Source organism: Somniosus microcephalus, chromosome 28 (genome assembly GCF_052327205.1).
Source record: "Somniosus microcephalus isolate GS21.2 chromosome 28, FLI_Smic_1.0, whole genome shotgun sequence".
NCBI lineage: Eukaryota > Metazoa > Chordata > Chondrichthyes > Squaliformes > Somniosidae > Somniosus > Somniosus microcephalus.
The window spans coordinates 48,095,218-48,117,536 of NC_141014.1; the positions used below are offsets into that span (position 1 = coordinate 48,095,218).

The following is a 22,319-nucleotide window of genomic DNA, read 5'->3' on the forward strand; positions in this document are numbered from 1 at the left end:
GCACTTCAAATTCTGAAGGTTTATGAACCTTTATTCCTTGGTATGTGCTTCTCCTCTGAAATGCCTTGATTAGCGTTGAAGGTGCCAAATTAATGCTGCTTGTGGTAATTTTAGTTCCATGGGATGAATGTAGCCAGTAAGATTCAGACCAGTTTCTCCTCCTTTGATGTACTACATGAATTGTGTACTGTGACTAGACTCTACTTTAATGGGTTTGTTTCTAGTGCCCCTTGGCAATAGATCTGGGCCAATATTTGCAAGTTACTATTTAATCTGCTCCCACCACCCTTTTCAGGCAGTGCATGCACTTGAGTTTCCTCCTGTAGCCTCTGGTTCTTTTGCCATTTCCATTGGCCAGTTTCCCTATTGCTAGGGGTAAGATTGTCCACTTGCTACCAGGTTAGTGAAGTAAGTAGGCCTGTGCTAGTTTCCATGTACCGCAAGTTCAGTGAGAATTGAACCCTTTGAATTAAAGCAAAATCCAGGTTGGCTTTATGTACAATACCCATGATAGATCTGCCATGGGATACCCAACGACTTTTCTGATCTCTCCATAGTCCTTCTACTTTGACCGGGATGATGTTGCCCTGCGTCACTTTGCCGAGTTCTTCAAGGAGCAGTCGCACGAGGAACGGGAGCACGCTGAGAAACTGATGAAATTCCAGAATCGGCGTGGAGGCCGAATCATCTTGGAGGACATCAAGGTTTGGCTCGATGAACAAGTGACCTTCTGTCTGGGACCCGTAGACTGATTGTTTCAAATACTTTCTAAAGCCATTGGTTCCAATTTATAACAAACAGGCCATTTGTCCAAGTGGGTCTATGACAGAGTTTATACTCCACGAGCCATGCTTCATCTAACCCTATCTGCATATCGTTCTATACACCTCTCCCTAGTACTTATCTAGCTTCCCCTTAACTACATCTGTTATTTGACTCCAGTAGTTGTGTTGGCTTAATGCTGTAGTTCTATTTTCTTCCAACACATTGGTTCATGGTAACATTAGATATTTGCACCCCTAATTTCCTTCAATACTTGTTTGTTTGTTTATTCCATTGTACAGTGAATTGTCTGAATTTCCCTTTCCAGAAACCAGAGCAGGATGAGTGGAGCAATGGTCTGGAGGCGATGCAGAGAGCTCTGCAGCTGGAGAAGAATGTCAACCAGAGTCTGCTGGATCTGCACAAACTCGTCACTGTTAGGACTGACCCTCATGTAAGTTCTTGAAGCTGTAATGTGGGCATTTGTTAAGTTGGAGGTGGTGGTACCGTGAGCCTATTCAAAAGATCTTCACGCCCAATAGCTTTGTGTTGCTGCCTTTTAGGTTTTTGAGTGGTGGGAGGTTGGCCTACTGTGGACATTGACTAGTGAATGTGCCCCAGTGATTTTAGGATCTATGCCCCTATTCTGCAGGAAGTTTAATCTAATGATGCAGTAATTCCATTAATCTCAATTGCACCACAACACTATCCTGCAGTCCAAGTGGATTGAACTCTTGCGGGGAAGCTAGGATGTTCCTTGAAATCTGCTGCTGGACATAACTAGTTTCCCTCTTTTTCCAGTTGTGTGACTTCCTGGAGACCCACTACTTGGATGAGCAAGTGAAGATGCTCAAGAAGCTTGGAGATCACATCACCAACTTGAAGAGACTGGGAGCCCCTGAGAATGGCATGGGGGAGTACCTGTTTGACAAGCACACCCTGGGGGAAGAGTGACTAAACTGACTGCAGGGGTGAAGCCTATTGTGTTTAGTACTTGTATTTATAATTGTGTGCGAGACGCCTGTCCTGTAGGGAATGATGGCTTGTGACTTTGTGCAAGAGCTGAGAGACCTGGGCTCTTAATGTGAAATGTCACTAACTGTAAATAAACTGTTCTATATTTGACTGGATTTTGTCTCCTTGTAAATTTTAGTGGTTTTTGTTCCAGTTAGCATAACTTGGTTACATTTCCAGTATTACACTGGGCTGTGCAGCAGTGTTGTCATGGGATTTGGTCATAGAATGGCCTCTTGTGCTGTAACCATTCGGCCTGTCGAGCCCATGCTGGCTCTCTGCAGGAGCACTTTGGCTAGTACTACACCCTGCCATTTTATCCTTCAGGTACTTGTCTAATTCCCTTTTGAAACAGAGATTGAGTCTGCCACCATCACCCTCTCAGGCAGTGCATTCCACATCCTAACCACTCGCTGCGTTCAGTTTTTCCTCATGTTGTCTTTGGGCCCCCTTCCAATCGCCTTAAATCTGTGTCCTCTGGTTCTCGACCCTTCCACCAATGGGAACAGTTCTATTTATTTTTTTGGCAGGGTAATTTTAATCTATTTAACTTTGATATTGTATGTATTTCTAAGAAATTTGTCGATCTTGTGTTGCAAACAAACTGCAATGCTGTAATGCAACAGCTTAATGTACAAAGGCGTGTTCAGCCAAATGAGCTAATGGGACCAGGGACCCCTGAAGCTTGGTAAGAAGTAGGTTTTAGAGTCTTAAAGGAGGCAGAGAGGTTTAGGGAGGGTATTCCAAAGCTTGGGCTCTAGGCAGTTAAATAGAAGTACTTGCTGCCATGGTGATGAATATTCCCCCTGCCCTTGAGAGCTAGGAGAGTTATAATTTAGCCACTACAATGAAATACAAGTTATAATAAACACAAGGATGATTTGCTGTGACTGTGTTCTGTCATTTCAGTCCAATGAAGAGAAAGCTCTGGTTTTGCATTCTCTAAGAATTATATTTTCCCTGGGGAAGAGCAGTTTGTATTCTGTAAACTGCTACAGATCCCCATCAGTCACTTGCGGGGGTAATTCCGTTAACAAACTCACCACTGCTGCTATAGCCTTTCTGGGCAGAGAAACAAATAACTGCTGCACAGACCAGCAATGTTGGAGCTCACTGAACTCGTGATAAGGGGATTACAATTGATGTGGTGGTGGAGGAGTAGAATCAACAATTGCCATATCGGCTTGCTATCCACATAACCTAATTAGAAGCAGGAGTAGGCCATGCGGCCCTTGAGCCTGCTCCACCATTCAATAAAATCATGGCTGATCTTCAATCTCACCTCTACTTTCCAGCCCGATCTCCATATCCCTTGATCACACTACAATCTAAAAATCTATCTCAGCCTTGAATATAGTTAATGATTCAGCATCCACAGCCCTTTGGGGTAGAGAATTTGAAAATATCTTACTGGGAAACTGTGAGTACCCTATTGGGCTTTGTTCTGGGACCACTCTCCTTCCCCCTCCCCCACCATGTTTGACTAACCTGCCAACACTCATGGTCTTGGGTAAGGTATTGAAGGACGAGGAATACGTGCGGAACTGTATTCCCACAAAATATAATCCTTCCGGAAGGAGTAAATGTATTTCATTAAATGCACAAAGTAAAACCCCCAAGTTAAATAGATACTTCTCCTGAAACTCTCTTCCCCCTCCCTGCCTGTTCCATCAATGTATAAACCCAATACCAGCAGCTCCTCCATAAATGTATTGATTGGTATTCAGGCCCATTGTGCAGTTCATACCAAATAGCAATCATCCTTTCCAAATCCGACTGCATCTCCATTTGTGTCCTTCACCCCCAGGAATGGATTCAACCGTTGATGATGCTGCAGCTGCAACACGCCAGTGTTTACACGCTAATTTAGGAACTTCGCTGAGAACTGCAGCGGGTGCAATGAAATTGCCATCTTCAGCCATTCCACGTTGATGTCTTTGCATCTCTCGGAGGCATTTCTGGGGTATCTGAGTCCCCACATTTCACACGATGATGAGCCGCAATTCTACGAGTCGGGATGGGTTTGCGTGCTGACGGGTTTCATGGCTTCATGTTTCAGACAAAACAAAGTCTTCAGCTCACTCGATGTGAAAAACTTTACAGGCGCCCGTGTTTTAAGAATTACATCGAATTTACAGCACAGAAACTGGCCATTCGGCCCGACTGCTCCGTGCCAGTGTTTATGCTCCACACGAGCCTCCTCCTGCCCTTCTTCATCTAATCCGATCAGCATATCCTTCTATTCCCTTCTTTCCAAACTTCCCCTTAAATGCATCTCTGCTCTTCGCCTCAACTACTCCTTGTGGTAGCGAGTTCCACATTCTCACCACTGAAGAAGTTGCTCCTGAATCCCCTGTTAGATTTATTAGTGACTATCTTATATTTATGGCCCTCAGTTCTGGACTCCCCCACAAGTGAAAGCATTTTCTTTCCATCTACCTTATCAAAACACCTTCATAATTTTAAAGACCTCCATTAGGTCACCCTTCAGCCTTCTTATTTCTAGAGAAAAGCGCCCCAGCTTGTTCAGTCATTCCTGATAGATATAACCTCTCAGTTCTGCTATCATCCTTGTAAATCAAATGTGCACCTTCTCCAGTGCCTCTATATCCTTTTTGTAATATTCTCCTTCGAGCAGAAAAGGCTAAGAGGAGATTTGATAGAGGTGTTTAAAATCATGAAGGGTTTCGAAAGAGTAAATAAAGAGAAACTGTTTCCAATGGCTGAAGGGTCGATAACCAGAGGACACAGATTTAAGATGATTAGCAAAAGAACCAGAGGCGACAGGAGGAAAAACTTTGTTACACAAGGAGTGGTTAGGATTGGGAATGCGCTGCCTGATGGGGCGGTGGATACAGATTCAATAGTGGCCTTCAAAAGGGAATTGGATAAATACTTGAAGTAGAAAAAAGTTCCAGGTTCCTGGGGAAAGAGCGGGGGAGTGGGACTAACTGGATTGCTCTTTGAACGAGCCGGGACAGACTCGATGGGCCGAATGGCCTCCTTCTGTGCTGCACTATTCTATGATTCTATGGAGACCAGAACCGTGCACCGTACTCCAAGTGTAGTCTAACCGAGGTTCTATACCAATTTAACACGTTGAACTCGGGTGCGGTTCGGCTGCAAGCACTCCCCGCACTGAGGTCAGAACGGCACTAATGGTAACTGTTTGCATCTCACAAAATCTATGAGGTCGACGTTCACCCCGCTCCGTGCCGATACATTTCCTACAGTCTGACTACAAAGAAGCACAGCCCTGGTAGCAGCTCCCCGAGTGACGGGCTGGAAAATACACAGAGAAACATAGAAGATTGGAGCATCAGTCGGCCATTCGGCAACTCGAGCCTGTTCAGCCATTTAATGAGATCGTGGCTGATCATCCAAATTCAGTACCCTGTCCCTGCTTTCTCCCCATATCCCTTGATCCCTTTAGCCTCAAGAAATATATTCAAATCCTTCTTGAATATATTTAATGAATTTTCCTCAACTGCCCTGTGTGGCAGAGAATGTCACAGGTTCACCACTCTCTGGGTGAAGAAATTCCTCCTCATCTCAGTCCTAAATGGCTTCCCACTTATCCTTAGACTGTGACCCCTGGTTCTGGACTCCCCGCCATCGGGAACTTGCCTGTTTTTTCTGGAAGAGAAATTTCTGTCTTTACATCCGAAGGGATTGTGTGATGGGGAGAAATATTTAATGGAAAGTCAAGCCTCATGGGTCCCGGTTCTACAGAATCTGAAAATGTGAAATGAATAATACTCTGGTGTATGTTCCATAACACACAAAGATGTTTCCAATCAATTTATTCCATTTTTAGAATATTAATTCACGGGATGTGGGCGTCGCTGTCAACGGCCAGAATGTATTGCTCGGCGCGAGTCGCACTGGAGAAGGTGGGGGTGAGCCGCCTTCTTGAACTCCGTGCGGTGAAGGTACTCCCACAATGCTGTTAGGCATTGAGTTCCAGGATTTTGACCCAGCGACGATGAAGGAACGATTGTAGGAAAATTCATCGATAGCGAAGGATGATTCTCAGCACCTTGAGCTTTTGAAAAGCAGCAAATTGTCATTTAATTCAAATGAGAGCATCAAACAACGAGAGACTTTCCGATTTGAAGAAGGTCAAGGAACCCAAAAGCAGTGACATCACCGAGACTGATCTCCCAAACCTGCCGGTTTTCCATAGCTCTGATTGGCCCTGGGTCTCACCCCCTCCTCCCCCACACCCCCTCTCCTTTGTTAATTGGTGCCTGGATTCAGGAAAGATTCCTGATTGGCTCTCAGGGATTGTCAATCGTCATTGGTGATGTCATTCCTTGTTTGAATGCAGGCTGTCCCAGTAGTATAAATACAAGAGCTTGAGTTAGAAAGGGTTAGTTTTTGAACTTTCTAGGTGCTAGTGAGCAGTAATAGTATAACAGGAAATAGTGAAGATGGCCTCCCAAGTACGTCAGAACTACCACAAGGACTGTGAGGATGCTGTCAACAAGCAAATTAACATGGAGCTCTATTCCTCCTATGTTTATCTTTCCATGGTGAGTCTTGTATTCCTTGTTGCTGTATTCTTAAAAGCTGGACATTCTGTAGTTCCATGAACTGGCTTTAAACTATATTTCTCTTGACTTCCTTACCTGGGGAAGCAATCTTTGAGCAGTGAGTACTTCAGGGTGAGCTTGTTGAGTTGATGGCCTGCTCCTTGTAGCAGCTGCACTCTGTTGAGCAGGTTTAATATATGGAACTAGCTCAGCTGCTGCCTGAGTTTGTAACAGAAGAGCACAAACCTGGTCAAGTGACTGTTGGTGCTTGTTGATATGAAACAAAGTTCAGTTTCAGTGGGGTGACTGTAGTGAGTGACATGATGGCAGGTCCTCACTAGCTTTCTTTTTAACTGGAAGTGAAGTTCTGGGAATCCTGGTGTTGAAGCCTTGTTCACTGTGCCTAGATCTCTTTGGCTACAAGGCACTTTGGGAGGTAGTCAATGAAGCCACCTGTTATGTGGGAAATGCAGCAGCCAATTTGTGCACAGTAAGCTTGCACAAACAATGAGACTCATCAGATCATCTGTTTTGGTTGAGGGATAAATATTGGCCTGGGAATCTGGAGAGAACTCCCCTGTTCTCTGAAGTAGTGCCTTGAGATCTTTCACATCCACCTGAGGACAGACAGGGCCTCTGTTTAACATCTCATCTGAATGACAGGAAGTAGAGGAGGGACTACTTATCCAGCAGTAGAGTTTAGTTTGACTGGTCATGAAATATAATCCTGAACTGTAGTTTATAGTTTATATTTGTTGGTTGACTGTTTCATCCTGGTTCTTGGGAGGAGAAGCTGGCCAACATGTTCAGATTAGTGAAGTGAATTGCATTTTGTTAGTTAACCAATGGTATCTTCAGGATCAAGGGAGAAGCCAGGGACAGGGTACTTGTTTGGATGATCAGCCATGATCTCACTGAACGTTGGAACAGGCTCAAGGGGCCGAATGGCCTACTACTGCTCCTATCTTCTATGGTTCTATCTATTTTTGCAAGATTAAGAACTCACTAGCTAACTAGGGGTAAATATAATCTTGCATTGTATATGAAGATCTAGGTCTGATGAAGCTGTTTAAAATTCTCTCCACAGTCCTATTACTTTGACCGGGATGATGTTGCCCTGCGTCACTTTGCAGAGTTCCTCAAGGAGCAGTCACATGAGAAACACGAGGATGCTGAGAAACTGATGAAATTCCAGAATCGGCGTGGAGGCCGAATCATCTTGGAGGACGTCAAGGTTGGATTCAATAAATGAGTGGCCTTCTGTTGGGTTCCCCTTGTTTCCAATACTTTCTAAAGCAATTAGTTCCAATTTGAATCCATGGTTCTAGTGGCTTAATGCTGTCATTCTATATTCCTGTGACACATTGGTTCATGGTAACATGGATTTCTGGCTGCTTTTCACCCCTGTTTTCCTTGTGCTGTCTTGTGTCTTTTTTGTTTAATTCATTGTAAGTGAACTGTGACTTTCACCTTCAGAAACCAGAGCAGGATGAGTGGAGCAATGGTCTGGAGGTGATGCAGAGAGCTCTGCAGATGGAGAAGAATGTCAACCAGAGTCTGCTGGATCTGCACAAACTCTCCACTGGGAGCACTGACCCTCATGTAAGTGCTTGTTGGGTTTTTGGGTATGTTGGAGGTGGTGGAACCTTGCTGTCCTTGAGCCGATTCAACAATCTACATGCCCAATCGCTTTGTGTTGGGGTGTCTCCTGGGTTCTTAAGGGGGTTGGGGTGAGGATGGGACAGTTGGCCTTATGTGGACATTGAGAATAAGTGTGTCGCAGTGGTTCCAGGATCTAAGCATCTATTGTACAGGAATTACTAGATCATTTGAGCAAATTTACATCATCTCAATTACACCACTTGACTATCCTCCAGTCCAAGAGGATTAAAATCCCAACTCTAGAGGAAGTGGGGGGAGCTTGGATGTTCCTTGATATCTGCTACTGGCCATAACTAGTTTCACTTTTTGTTTCTTTTCAGTTGTGTGACTTCCTGGAGACCCACTACTTGGATGAGCAAGTGAAGATAATCAAGAAGCTTGGAGATCACATCACCAACTTGAAGAGACTGGGAGCCCCTGAGAATGGCATGGGAGAGTACTTGTTTGACAAGCACACCCTGGGGGAGAGTGACTGAAGCTTATTGTGTTCAGTACTCGTGTTTATATAATTGTGTGGGAGACCCTGTCCTTCAGGGAATGATGGGTTGTGTGACTTTGTACAAAGAGCTGTGAGACCTGGGCTCTGTAATATCAACTGTCACTAACTGTAAATAAACTGTCCAACATTGGACTGGATTTTGTCTCCTTGTAAATTTGAGTGGTTGCTTATTTTCTGATAACATTTGGTTGTCTTCAGACAAGAGCTACGCTGGGCTGTGTCCTCTGAGATGGTGTGCGTTGGCGACGTATTTCTTCCACCAGCTGCGCGGCCTCAATTACGCCACGCAGCTCCTGTTTGTGAAAGTGGGCGGCATGCGTGCCAGCCTGCGGGAGCTGCCTGTCTTCTACCAGGAACTGCTATGGGTTTGGAACTACGTCGCTTCCAGGCGGAACTCTTTTTTTTTTTTTCCTCCCCCGCCCCTCAGGAGCAGCGGCTCTCCTTCGGGTGCCGTTGCTCAGGAATCCGCACCTTCACGACCGTGGGTTCGGGTGGCTGGCGGAGCGCAGGGCTGTGCCTGGCAAGGTGACCAGAGTCGGGGATCTGCTCGATGGCGGAGGAGCGGGCTGGATGGCGCTGGAGGAGCTGGCGCGGCGCCTGTCCTGGGCCAACGTCCGGCTCGTGGTCCAAGCCATTGAGGCGGTGAAAGTGGCACTGGGCCCCGGCTCCACTAGGTGTATCGAGGCGGCTTGAGCACGTGGGGCGATCCCGTCCGAGCTTGCCCCCGTTCGGACGGAGTTCCTAATCGGCGCCCGGCCCCGAAACTCCCCTCGGAAACCGGCTCCTCACAACTTGCGCCGTCTCGAGGAAAGACCCTCCGTGCCTTTTCATTCCGTGCGGAGGAGTTTCCTGTACGGGCTGCTCCTGCGCAGACACCACTTTGCCGTCTGCGTCTGCCATCCGGACACGCCTTGGCGTGGCGTCTTGCTGACCGGCGGTGGCGGAGGTCCCCAATGGAGGGCGCTCTACGCGGGAGTCCTCCCTTGTTCCATCGGGGACTTGGCCTGGAGGGTGTTGCACGGAGCGGTCCCGTGCAATATGGTTTTAAATAGGTTCACGGACTCCCAGGCCGCCTGCATTTTTTGCGGCCTGGAGGAGTCCGTGTTTCACGTTTACATAGAATGTGAGAGGTTGCAGCCCCTCTTTCATTACCTGAAGAGGCTGCTCCTTGATTTTTGGTTGCACTTCAGTCCCACGCTCCTGATCTACGGTCACCCTTGTGGGCCTGGCTAAAAAAAGCCATCAATTGGTCCGGGGGGTCGTTCAGCCGGATTGCCTGCCTCTCTTCCGCGGCCATGTTTGCGCCCAAGTGGCCCTGGAGATGGAGCACGCGGTGTCCGCCGGCACGCTTGAGTATTTCCGCGACCGGTGGGCGCCGCGGGGACTGGAGTGCCTCGTCAACCCGGAAAACCAAATTTTAATTTGATTTATGTTTTAGTTGAACTTTTGTTAATTTACAGTCAAATTTGTTGTTGGTCCAAACTAAAAGAGTACACTGGGCTGTGTTTACACAGAATGTGAGGTGGCAGTCCTCCTTTCATTCATTATGTGAAAGGAGCTGCTCAATTTTGGGTTGCACTTCAGTCCCACGCTCCTGATCTTCGGTCACCCAGTGTGGAGGGAGCAGGCAGATGAGAGGACCTTCTCGGAGGACTGCTCCTGGGCCTTCCCAAAAAGGCCATTAACTGGTCCAAGCAGCGGGCGGTTGAGTGTTGTTCGGCCCGCTTGCCTGCCTGTCTTCCGTGGCCATGTTTGCGCCTGGTTCTCCCTGGAGATGGAGCACGCGGTGTCGGCCAGCATGCTCGAGCCCTTCTGTGACGGGTAGGCTCCGCAGCGACTGGAATGCATCATCGACCCCAGCAACCAAATTTTAAGTTTCATTTGATGTTTTAAGTTGCAGACAATTTGGTTAAACACCCAATCTAGTCTAGTAGAATTGTCCTAATTCAAATCTGGGAGTTCCAACTGGCCTTTATGGGATTCTTTTCTTGGTGAAGATCATTTCTGTTGGTGGGGAGGGGGTGAAGAACAATACTCTCTTCATGGAGTCCCATTGGCTTAGAACCACACTGCACTAGGTTCCTACGGCTAAAGCTGCCACTTCTAAGCCTAATGGAGAGTTGGAGAATAGAGCAAGGTAACTATAGGATAAACAATTAGAGACGTGGTCACAGTGTTAGAGCTTTATCTGAGTTTTGACCTTGGGTGAAAATCTGAGGTTATTCTCAACATACCTGTATCACATGAACACGTGTGTCAGTCCACTAGTCCCACTTTTCCTTACTTCATCTTTCATTCAATAGTGTTAGACCTTTGATGTGCTTTCTTAGCCTGTTCCTTCCTGTTGATCCCACAGTGTTGTGGTCCAAACAGGAACACAAGGTATCCATGGAACCCCAGCACCGTCCTACCCTGACCAGATTGAGGGAAACCTCAGTAACTCTCATCTCAGAATGATTTACTGGACTTCCTGTTCCACCAGAGAAGATTCACCAGTCTCCTCGCCTCTTTCCATTTGTACTTTCCTTCTCGACAGTCAAACATCAAGAGAGATTAATCACTAAAACAAGTCTATAACAGATAGTCTCTTCACATCAGTGGGACAAAGTCTACACAACCAACACTACACACAGTGATTGCCAGCAACTGGGTCCAGGCAGCAGAGGGTCGTTCGGCCGACTGACTGCCGCTCTTCCGTGGCCACGTTCGTGCCCGGGTGTCCTTGGAGATGGAGCACGCGGTGAACCCGGCACGCTCGAGGCCTCCTGCGACCGGTGGGCCCCGTGGGGACTGGAGTGATTCATCACCCAGCAACCAAATTTCAACTTAATTTGTTAAGTTTCACTTAATGTTTTGAGTTTAGTTAGTCTCTTTGTTTATGGGTTGCTCAAAAAGAGTACACACAGTGATTGCCTCTCTCTTCCTGCAATCCCCCCAATCCCGTCAGCTTAACTCAAACATCCTTTCCCCGGCGGATAGACCAGACTTACCCCAGTACATGTCAAATACATGGAATGTACTCGTGCAAAAGGTCATATTTAAAACATTACAAAAAACACACATACACAGTTAACCATCATTTAAAGCTGGCATGAATCTAATAATGGGGGTGAGGCGGACCTACAAATACAAAGGGATCGGGATAGGTGGGTGGAAAATGGCATTTAATGTGGGAAAATACAAAAGAATGAGACTAGGGAAAAGAAAGACTTGCATTTCTATAGCGCCTTTTACGACCACCGGACGTCTCAAAGCACTTTACAGCCAATGAAGTACTTTTTGAAGTGTAGTCACTGTTGTAATGTAGGAAACATAGCAGCCAATTTGCACACAGCAAGCTCCCACAAACAACAATGTGATAATGACTGGATCATCTGTTTTTGTTATGTTGGTTGAGGGATTAATATTTAAAAGAAAGCACAATTTACACTTCATCTAGAGCCATCCTTTGTTTCTTAACCTGTCCCATTACCATCTCCCTTTGCCTTGAATATCTCTCAATGGCCCAGTAATTCGGGTCCAAATGCGTGAGTACGGTCTGGGTACTCACGCATCTGGCCGGTGGAAATGCCGGCGTTCAGGAAGCACCGTGCATGCGGGGAACGCCGGCACTTCCAGTCCTCTGAACGAAGGGGTTCAGAGGCACAGCGCGCGCAGCTGCACAGGCAGCACGTGCGCAGTGAAATTCCCTTTTTTTTCCCCCAGAGTTGCGCGTGTGTAAAGGCCTCCGATATTTACACACGGAAAAACCACACGTAAGTACTTAGTTTTTCAGGTAAGCGGTCTATTAATACAATTTAGATTTTTTTTTTTCCACAGGTTTGTAATTTTTAAGAATTTACAGTAAGGTAAGTTTAGTTTTAGCCCCGATTTTTTATAAAATTTTTTTTTTCAAATTTTAAAATTATTGTTTAAAATAGTTTTTCATAGTTATTTATGGTTCATTTAAGTATTGCAATGTTTTTTTTAAATTTTCTTTCAGGTTTAAGTCGTGTTTTGGGGCCAGCAGTTTTCATGAGTTTGACAGCTCTCACTGTCAAACTTATGAATGAACTTTTGCAACCTCCCATTGGTTGCCCAGTGCCCACGTGATCCCAGCCGGCTCATCGCACTAAGTACGCCGCTGGGTCACGCACGCACAGCGCGGCAGGACCTCAAGCTGGCCAGTCACAGGAATGTCATTGCGGGCCAGATTTCAGATGTCGGCGCGCCGGGTGAGTCCACCTTGGGGCCTTGCACGCGCGGCAATCACCCGAGCCGAATTACTGGGCCAATGTCTCTTAATCTCTCCTGCCTTCCATCCTATCACAGACCTTCCCTTTTGTTCTTTCCTCCCCTCCCCCCTTTCCCAGCCTCTTCACTTGCTTAAGAATCTGTTCCATTTCCGGCTTTTTTCCAGTTCTGACGAAAGGTCATCGACCTGAAACGTTGACTCTGTTTCTCTCTTCACAGACGCTGCCTGACCTGCCGAGTGTCTTGGTAAGTCTGTGTGTTCTAGTTATTGTTAATAAGAATCACTGCACACAGACCACAAGAGTAAATTCAACAGGTCTTTACTAGTCGGAGGTCAGGCTGAACTGCCCAATAAATCATTACACAGCACTTATATACCGGTGTGGTCACCACCGGTATTACAGTATACAGCAGCCAAGATAAAGTAGTGCATCTCTTAAAATAGTTCTCTTAAAGGTGGAACGGTTACATACACCACAATCCTCCCTTTTTAGCTTAACAGTATATATTCCCCATTAAACATAACATAATAACATATATACACAACTTCATGTAAAAACAGTTCACAGATTCAGTCTCTGAGGAGGCCTCCTGATCCGAGACGGATAACGCCTTTCAGGGGTCTCTGGTTCTCGTTGCTGGGGTGACTCATCTAGTTGATCCCCTATGGATAGGACATCATCATCAGGTATATTCACTTCTGAGGTAGATGCTTCAGGTTCACTAACTTCCTCCACGGTTGTCTCTGTCGTAACCATGGGCTCGACCCTTGTTCTCGATCCCACCAGTTGGTCAGCATGACGTCGCATTACATTTTCACCAACATCTACCGTGTACATCAGGGGTCCTTGCCTGGCCCGAATTGTTCCAGATTGCCATTTCTCGTTTTTATAGTCCCTGGCTAACACCGGTTGTCCTATTTCAAAACTCCGAGTGGGCTTGTTATTGATATGGTGGAACTGTTTGTTTTCGACTTCCCTCCGCACATTTGGTTTTAACAAGTCCAACCTGGACCGCAACCTCCTGTTATAGAACATCATGGCAGGACTTTGGTTTGTTGTTGCATGGGTGGCGTTTCGATATGCCAGTAGGAAATTGTCCACCTTGTGTTGCAGTGGAATCTGATCTTCGCTCATGGCCTTTATTGCCTTTTTGAACGTCTGCACAAACCTCTTGGCCAGCCCATTCGTAGCTGGATGATATGGGGCAGAGGTATAATGTTTCACCCCATTCTTCTTCAGGAATTTCTGGAATTCCTCTGACACGAACTGTGGTCCGTTGTCCGAACATATTTGCTCTGGCAATCCATTTCTTGCAAATATCGTTCTTAGCACCGCGATCGTCTTCTCCGAGGTAGTGGTAGTCATTTTAATCACTTCTGGCCATTTAGAATGTGCGTCCACCGCAATTAAAAACATGGAATCCATGAATGGACCAGCAAAGTCAATATGTACACATTGCCATGGGGTTGAAGGCCATTCCCATGGATGCAGCGGTGCAATTGGAGGTGCATTTTGGACTTTTTGGCACCCTGAGCAGCTTTTCGTCAGATCCTCTATCTGTTGGTCGATACCCGGCCACCACACATAAGCCCAGCAAGGCTTTTCATCTTGACTCCCCCCAGATGACCTTCATGTAGTTCTTTTAGAACTCTCTCTCTTAACTTAGGAGGGATAATCACCCTTGTTCCATACATCAATGTTCCCTGACAGATGGACAGCTGTTCTCGTCTTGCTGAGAATGCCGGTAACAGTGGATCACCATGGGCTGGCCATCCCTTTACTGTCAATTCGTAGACCCGGGCCAGTGTCGGGTCATTCCTAGTCTCCCTTTCAATATTTGCATTGGTGACAGGTAAACATTCGATGATGGTCGAGTGAAAGAACTCCACCGGGTCAACCGTCGGTGCCTCCTCCTCAGTAGGTAGTGGCAGGCGCGACAGCCCATCAGCATTACCATGCTGCTTTGTACCTTTGAATTCTATCTGATATTGATGTGCCCCTAGGAAAAGGGACCATCTCTGGAGCCTCTGTGCTGTCATCACCGAAACACCCTTCTTAGGGTTAAAAATGGATACCAACGGCTGGTGGTCTGTCAGCAGTGTAAACTTCTGGCCCTGCAGGTAATGATTAAACTTCTTTACTCCCCACACAAGGCTGAGAGCCTCCCTATCTATCTGAGCATAGTTGCGCTCAGCGGAGGTCAATGATCTGGATGCAAATGCGACTGGCCTTTCCAAGCCATTTGGCAACTTGTGTGAGAGTACTGCTCCAATACCATAAGGAGAAGCATCACAAGCTAAACGAATAGGTAGCGTTGGGTTGAAGTGAGCCAACACTTCCTCTGAGGTGATCAATGCCTTGCTTTTGCGAAAGGCCTTCTTACAGTCCTCGCTCCACTTCCACGGTACTTCTTTCTGCAAAAGAGCGTTCAGCGGGTGCAGCACCGTGATTTGGCAGAAACTTATGGTAATAGTTAATCAACCCTAGGAACGACCTCAACTGGGATAAATTTTCCGGAGCGGGAGCCTTCACAACAGCTTCGATCTTGTCAGGTGACTTGTGCAGCCCCTCCTGGTCAATGACATGACCACAGTACGAGATCCGTTTCTGAAAGAACTCACATTTCTGGCGATTAACTCGAAGTCCATATTCCTTCAATCTGGTGAGCACCAGTTTCAAATTTGCAAGGTGTTCCTCAACGTCATCTCCTGTAATCAGGATATCGTCCAAGTAACATTGAGTGCTTGGAATTCCCTGTAATACCTGCTCCATGGCCCTCTGCCAAATTGCTGGAGCCGAAGCCACTCCAAAAACCAGTCTATTATATCGATACAAGCCTCTGTGCGTGTTGATTGAGAGATACTGGCGCGACTCTTCCTCAACTTCCATCTGTAAGTACGCTTGCGCCAGGTCTATCTTGGTGAAGTGTTTCCCGCCAGACAATGAAGCAAAGATATCCTCAATCCGCGGAAGCGGATATTGCACCGTGTGAAGCACCGGATTAACCGTGATCTTGAAGTCTCCACAGATGCGGACCTTCCCCGGTTCCCCTGGCTTGTTACTCGATGAACGCTTCATGACGGGAACAATGGGCGTGGCCCACTCACTCCAGTCCACCTTAGACAGTACTCCTGAACGTTCTAGCCCTTCCAGCTCAGCTTCCACAGCAGGTCGTATCGCATAAGGTACCGGTCTGGCTTTGAAAAATTTTGGGTTTGCATGTTCTGCAATCATGATTTTTGCCGTAATTCCTCTCAGTGTTCCCAGTCCCTGTTGGAACACCTCTTTAACCTCATCCAATATTCTGGACAATCGTTCAGGTTTGACATCTTTTTTCCGGAATCTACCATTATTGCTTTTAGGGAGTGCCAGTCCATATTTATTTTCCTGATCCACTCCCGTCCCAGAAGTGGTGGACCTCCCTCAGGTAGTACATTCCTTGGTGTTCTTTGCCCTTGTGTACCACCTTGACTTTTATCTTTCCGATGGGGTATACTCTTTGCCCCGTGTATGTCTGCAATGCTATCTCCGTATCCCGTAGGGGAATATGTGTGAATAACCTTTTGTAATCTTGCTTATTCATGACCGTCAACACCGATCCGGTGTCCAATTCCATCTTCACTTGGACTCCTGCTATCTGAAGTGTGACCCAGATGGTTTGTAGGTCAGCTTCCTTACTCACATTGTGAATTCTCAGACTACCCAGTTCCTTGCTGTTGGAGTCTGAATCCGAATTCTGTTCATCCGAACTCTTCTCAGCCACCTTATGTACCTTTCTGCACTTTTCCTGCGGTGACTTTTTGTTGCTGGTCTTCTTTCCTGACCGGCATACTTTAGCTATGTGACCAAGCTTGCCACATTTTCTACATTCCTGATTTTTAAACCAGCATTGGTTCTGATCGTGTGTTGTCTTTCCACAACGATAACATTTCGCTGTACCCAAAGCCATTTGATCTACGCTGAGTACCGCTGCCTTCAGCTGCATTTCCGCAGTGCCTCTCGCTGCGGCTTCGTGCGATGCTGCAATAGTGACAGCCTTATCAAGTGTAAGATCATTCTCTTCAAGCAGCCGCTTTTGTGTTCCTTCTTTCGACAATCCACACACGAATTTGTCTCTCAGTGCCTCTGTCAGTCTTTCCCCAAACTGACAGTATTTCGCTAACTTACGCAGTTCAATTAAATACTCCGCGTTGCTTTCCTCTTTCAGTTGCGTTCTCGCATAAAATTTAAATCGTTCCGCTAACATCAGCGGTGTGGGGTTCAAATGATTTCTCAGGACAGCAACAATATTAGCGAAAGCCTGATCCGCCGGTTTAGCTGGTGATAGAAGGTGCTTCAATAGCCCGTATGTCTTCGCACCCATTGAGTTTAGTAAGGTTAGTGCTTTATCTTCATCTGATATTTTATTTGCCTTACAATAAATCTCTATGCGTTCTACATACGTGGCCCAATCTTCAACATCGGGATCGAAATCGTTGATGTTACCACGCTTAGGCATCCTCGCAATCTTCTTGAGAAACAAAAAGAATTTTTTTTTTTTTTTCAAAATGGCGGTTTCCCGCACTTGTCTTCTTCCCCCGCCTACGAAAATGGCGGCTTCCCGCATTTGGCTTTCTCCCCCGCTGGCTGTAATGGCGATTGCCGTATTGCTGCGTTCGCCCTCCCCAGCGGTTCTCAAATCGTGCCTCCCAGCCCCTCTTGCAGTCCGGTCCTTTCCCCCGGCTGCGGCTGAGTTCTCCGCGTTTTTTTTTTTTTTTAATCCCACGCCTCGCGGCCTCGGTAGCTGCCCGGCCTTTTTCCCCGGTCGCGGTCGAGCTCTCTCTCGACGCTGTTGCATCTCCCAGCCCGCTTGCAGCCCAGTCTTTTACTCTGGTTGCGTTTGCATTCACCGCGGCTCCCGTGCCTTACGCTGCCCCAGTCTCAGCGCCTCTGGCCCCGACTTCTGTCCGGCTCTTTTCCCCGGCCGTGGTCGAGTTCGCCGCCCTTATATCCTCCGTTTTTCCCTCCCCTACTTCACAGCCAACGTGGCCGACTTGCTGCTCGTCGCTGATCGGCTTACCCACCACCGTGATAGAAGGGATGATCACTGCCTGTTGCTGATGGAAGGCTTCGTGTCAGGATTCTTCCTTGCTCTTCAGACCCGAGTCTTTTCTCAGCAGGATGACGAGGGCGGATGCCTCTTCTCGACGCCCGTTAAACTGCCTTGGATATATCTCTGCCGCAGGGTAAGATCGTCATCGTCGCCACTGTTAAGTCTGTGTGTTCTAGTTATTGTTAATAAGAATCGCTGCACACAGACCACAAGAGTAAATTCAACAGGTCTTTACTAGTCGGAAGTCAGGCTGAACTGCCCAATAAATCATTACACAGCACTTATATACCGGTGTGGTCACCACCGGTATTACAGTATACAGCAGCCAAGATAAAGTAGTGCATCTCTTAAAATAGTTCTCTTAAAGGTGGAACGGTTACATACACCACATGTCTCCGGCATTTTCTGTTTTTATTTGAGGGATAAATAGGACAACCCAGCCTATCCAATCTTTCCTCATAGCTAAAATTCTTCAGCCCAGGCAACATCCTCGTAAATCTCCTCTGTACCCTCTCTAGTGCAATCACATCCTTCCTGTAATGTGGTGACCAGAACTGCACGCAGTACTCTAGCTGCGGCCTAACTAGTGTTTTATACATTTCAAGCATAACCTCCCTGCTCTTATATTCTATGCCTCGGCTAATAAAGGCAAGTATCCCGTATGCCTTCTTAACCAACTTATCTACCTGTCCAGCTACCTTCAGAGATCTGTGGACATGCACTCCAAGGCCCCTCTGATCTTCTGCACTTCTCAGTGTCCTACCCTTGTGTATTCCCTTGCCTTGTTAGCCCTCCACAAATGCATGACCTCACACTTCTCCAGATTGAATTCCTTTTGCCACTGTTCTGCCCACCTGACCAGTCCATTGATATCTTCCTGCAGTCTTCAGCTTCCTTCATTATCAACCACACAGCCAATTTTTGTATCATCTGCAACCTTCTTAATCATACTTCCTACATTCAAGTCTAAATCTACGCTAGTGTCCCCTTCCTTTGGGATCCTTATTGCCTTGTCAGCCAATGACACTCATTTTTCAAAGTCATGATTGGCTCTGGGTGTCATCTCCCCCTCCTCCCTTTACTTGATTGGTGCTCTGAGAGAGGCTGCCACTTCTGATTGGGTATTGAGGAATGTCACTCATCACCTAGGCGGCCACGCCCTGGATTATCCAGCAGTATAAATACTAGGAGTTTGGGGGGTTGGTTAAATCCCAGCTTCTTACTTCAACAAAGTTTAGATTTAGCAATAAATAATAATAATTAGGATGGCTTCTCAAGTGTGTCAGAACTACCACAAGGACTGTGAGGATGCTGTCAACAAGCAGATCAACATGGAGCTCTATTCCTCCTATGTTTATCTCTCCATGGTGAGTCTTGTATTTCTGACCACTTCACAATGGAGACTATGTAATGTGACTTTACTAAATTCTGTGCTGTATCTAGCCCACCCCTCAATCTATGCACAGTAAATTCATTTTTTAAAGCTATAATAATGCAATTTATCAGCTTGTGTGTTCATCAACAAACTGCCTCTCCTGGTCCTTGCAATAGCTGAACCTTATTCTGAGTATCTTAATGACTCTCTCCTGGGCTCTTGTGAGGGTGTTGAAGTTTATATTTGGAATACACTCTGCATTCAATGTGTGGCATTCAGAATTCTTATCCTCACTTCTAAATCACCCCATGGCTTTTTCCTACCTTGCTTTTGCAATGAGGGGATGTAATCTTCAAATTAGAAGTAGCCCATTTAGGAGGGAAGTCAGGAAGCACTTTTTCACACAAGGGTGGTGGAAATCCGGAACACTTTCTTTTCCTGCCCTCCCATCCCGCAAGCTGTGGATGCTGGGACAATTGGAGCTTTCAAGACGGATGTTTTGTTGGGTAAGGGTCTCCAGGGGGATGGAGTAAAGCTACAGGTCAGCCATGATCAAATTGAATGGTGGAGCAGGCTTGGGTGGCTGAATGGCCTACTCCTGTTCCTAATATTCTTAACCTCCTAGTTTTAAGTACTAGTTTGGGCCCTTCTGTCTTTTTCTCTAGCTCCCTTTTGCTTTAATGGTGGTAAAGCCTTCAGCCACTTTGACCCTACTCAGTGGAACTCTCCCTTAACTCCTCTGCTTTCCTACTTCTTGACCTTGACCAAGCACTTCAAATTCTGAAGGCTTATGAACCTTTATTCCTTGGTATCTGGTTCTTCTGTGCAATGCCTTGATTAGTGTTGAAGGTGCCAAATTAATGCTGCTTGTGGTAATTTTAGTTCATGGGATGAATGTAGCCAGTAAGACTCAGACCAGTTTCTCTTTGATGTACTACATGAATTGTGCACTGTGACTAGACTCTACTTTAATGGGTTTGTTTAGTGCCCCTTGGCAATAGCTCTGGGCCAATATTTGCAAGTTACTATTTAATCTGCTCCCACCACCCTTTTAGGCAGTACATGCACTTGAGTTTCCTCATGTAGCCTCTGGTTCTTTTGCCATTTCCATTGGCCAGCTTCCCTATTGCTAGGGGTCAGATTGTCCACTCTCTACCAGGTTAGTGAAGTAAGTAGGCCTGTGCTAGTTTTCATGTACAACGAGTTCAGTGAGACGTTAAACCTTTGAAAGAAAGCAAAATCCAGGTTGGCTTTATGTACAATACCCATGATAGATCTGCCATTGGATACCCAACTACTTTTCTGATCTCTCCATAGTCCTTCTACTTTGACCGGGATGATGTTGCCCTGCGTCACTTTGCCGAGTTCTTCAAGGAGCAGTCGCACGAGGAACGGGAGCACGCGGAGAAACTGATGAAATTCCAGAATCGGCGTGGAGGCCGAATCATCTTGGAGGACATCAAGGTTTGGCTCAATAAACGAGTGACCTTCTGTCTGGGACCCGTAGACTGATTGTTTCAAAGACTTTCTAAAGCCATTGGTTCCAATTTAGAACAAACAGGCCATTTGGCCAAGTGGGTCCATGACAGAGTTTATACTCCACGAGCCATGCTTCATCTAACCCTATCTGCATATTGTTCTATCCACCTCTCCCTAGTACTTATCTAGCTTCCCCTTAACTACATCTGTTATTTGACTCCAGTAGTTGTGTTGGCTTAATGCTGTAGTTCTATTTTCTTCTAACACATTGGTTCATGGTAACATTCGATATTTGCACCCCTAATTTCCTTCAATACTTTCTTGTTTGTTTATTCCATTGTACAGTGAACTGTCTGAATTTCCCTTTCCAGAAACCAGAGCGGGATGAGTGGAGCAATGGTCTGGAGGTGATGCAGAGAGCTCTGCAGCTGGAGAAGAATGTCAACCAGAGTCTGCTGGATCTGCACAAACTCGCCACTGTTAGGACTGACCCTCATGTAAGTTCTTGAAGCTGTAATGTGGGCATTTGTTAAGTTGGCGGTGGTGGTACCGTGAGCCTAATCAAAAGATCTTCACGCTCAATAGCTTTGTGTTGGTGCCTTTTAGGTTTTTGAGTGGTGGGAGGTTGGCCTACTGTGGACATTGCCTAGTGAATGTGTCCCAGTGATTTTAGGATCTATGCCCCTATTCTGCAGGAAGTTTAATCTAATGATGCAGTAATTCCTTTAATCTCAATTGCACCACAACACTATCCTGCAGTCCAAGTGGATTGAACTCTTGCGGGGAAGCTAGGATGTTCCTTGAAATCTGCTGCTGGACATAACTAGTTTCCCTCTTTTTTCCAGTTGTGTGACTTCCTGGAGACCCACTACTTGGATGAGCAAGTGAAGATGCTCAAGAAGCTTGGAGATCACATCACCAACTTGAAGAGACTGGGAGCCCCTGAGAATGGCATGGGGGAGTACCTGTTTGACAAGCACACCCTGGGGGAAGAGTGACTAAACTGACTGCAGGGATGAAGCCTATTGTGTTTAGTACTTGTATTTATAATTGTGTGCGAGATGCCTGTCCTGTAGGGAATGATGGTTTGTGACTTTGTGCAAGAGCTGAGAGACCTGGGCTCTTACTGTGAAATGTCACTAACTGTAAATAAACTGTTCTATATTTGACTGGATTTTGTCTCCTTCTAAATTTTAGTGGTTTTTGTTCCAGTTAGCATAACTTGGTTACATTTCCAGTATTACACTGGGCTGTGCAGCAGTGTTGTCATGGGATTTGGTCATAGAATGGTTACAGCACAAGAGGCCTGTCGAGCCCATGCTGGCTCTCTGCAGGAGCACTTCGGCTAGTACTACACCCTGCCCTTTCTCTGGAGCCCTGCCATTTTATCCTTCAGGTACTTGTCTAGTTCCCTTTTTGGAAACCGAGATTGAGTCTGCCACCATCACCCTCTCAGGCAGTGCATTCCAGGTCCTAACCACTCGCTGCGTTCAGTTTTTCCTCAGTCGTCTTTGGGCCCCCTTCCAATCATCTTAAATCTGTGTCCTCTGGTTCTCGACCCTTCCACCAACGGGAACAGTTATATTTTTTGCCGGGGTAATTTTAATCTATTTAACTTTGATATTCTATGTATTTCTTGGAAATTTGTCAATCTTGTGTTGCAAAC

At 46.3% G+C, this 22,319-nt stretch overlaps 3 protein-coding genes across 4 annotated transcripts in view; 2 read left to right on the forward strand and 1 right to left on the reverse strand.

Annotated features, from left to right (window-relative positions):
* LOC147099792 (ferritin heavy chain, oocyte isoform-like) overlaps positions 1-22,319 on the reverse strand; it is a 346,456-nt gene that overhangs the window by 46,218 nt on the left and 277,919 nt on the right. The window lies entirely within an intron of this gene.
* LOC147099794 (ferritin heavy chain-like) lies at positions 1,092-2,420 on the forward strand. The gene is made up of 2 exons (XM_085969384.1): positions 1,092-1,216; positions 1,564-2,420. The coding sequence occupies exons 1-2, from the start codon at positions 1,130-1,132 to the stop codon at positions 1,714-1,716; spliced, it is 240 nt and encodes a 79-aa protein (XP_085825510.1). The 5' UTR covers positions 1,092-1,129; the 3' UTR covers positions 1,717-2,420.
* LOC147099795 (ferritin heavy chain, oocyte isoform-like) lies at positions 5,610-21,827 on the forward strand. The gene is made up of 3 exons (XM_085969163.1): positions 5,610-5,675; positions 21,025-21,150; positions 21,499-21,827. The coding sequence occupies exons 1-3, from the start codon at positions 5,610-5,612 to the stop codon at positions 21,649-21,651; spliced, it is 345 nt and encodes a 114-aa protein (XP_085825289.1). The 3' UTR covers positions 21,652-21,827.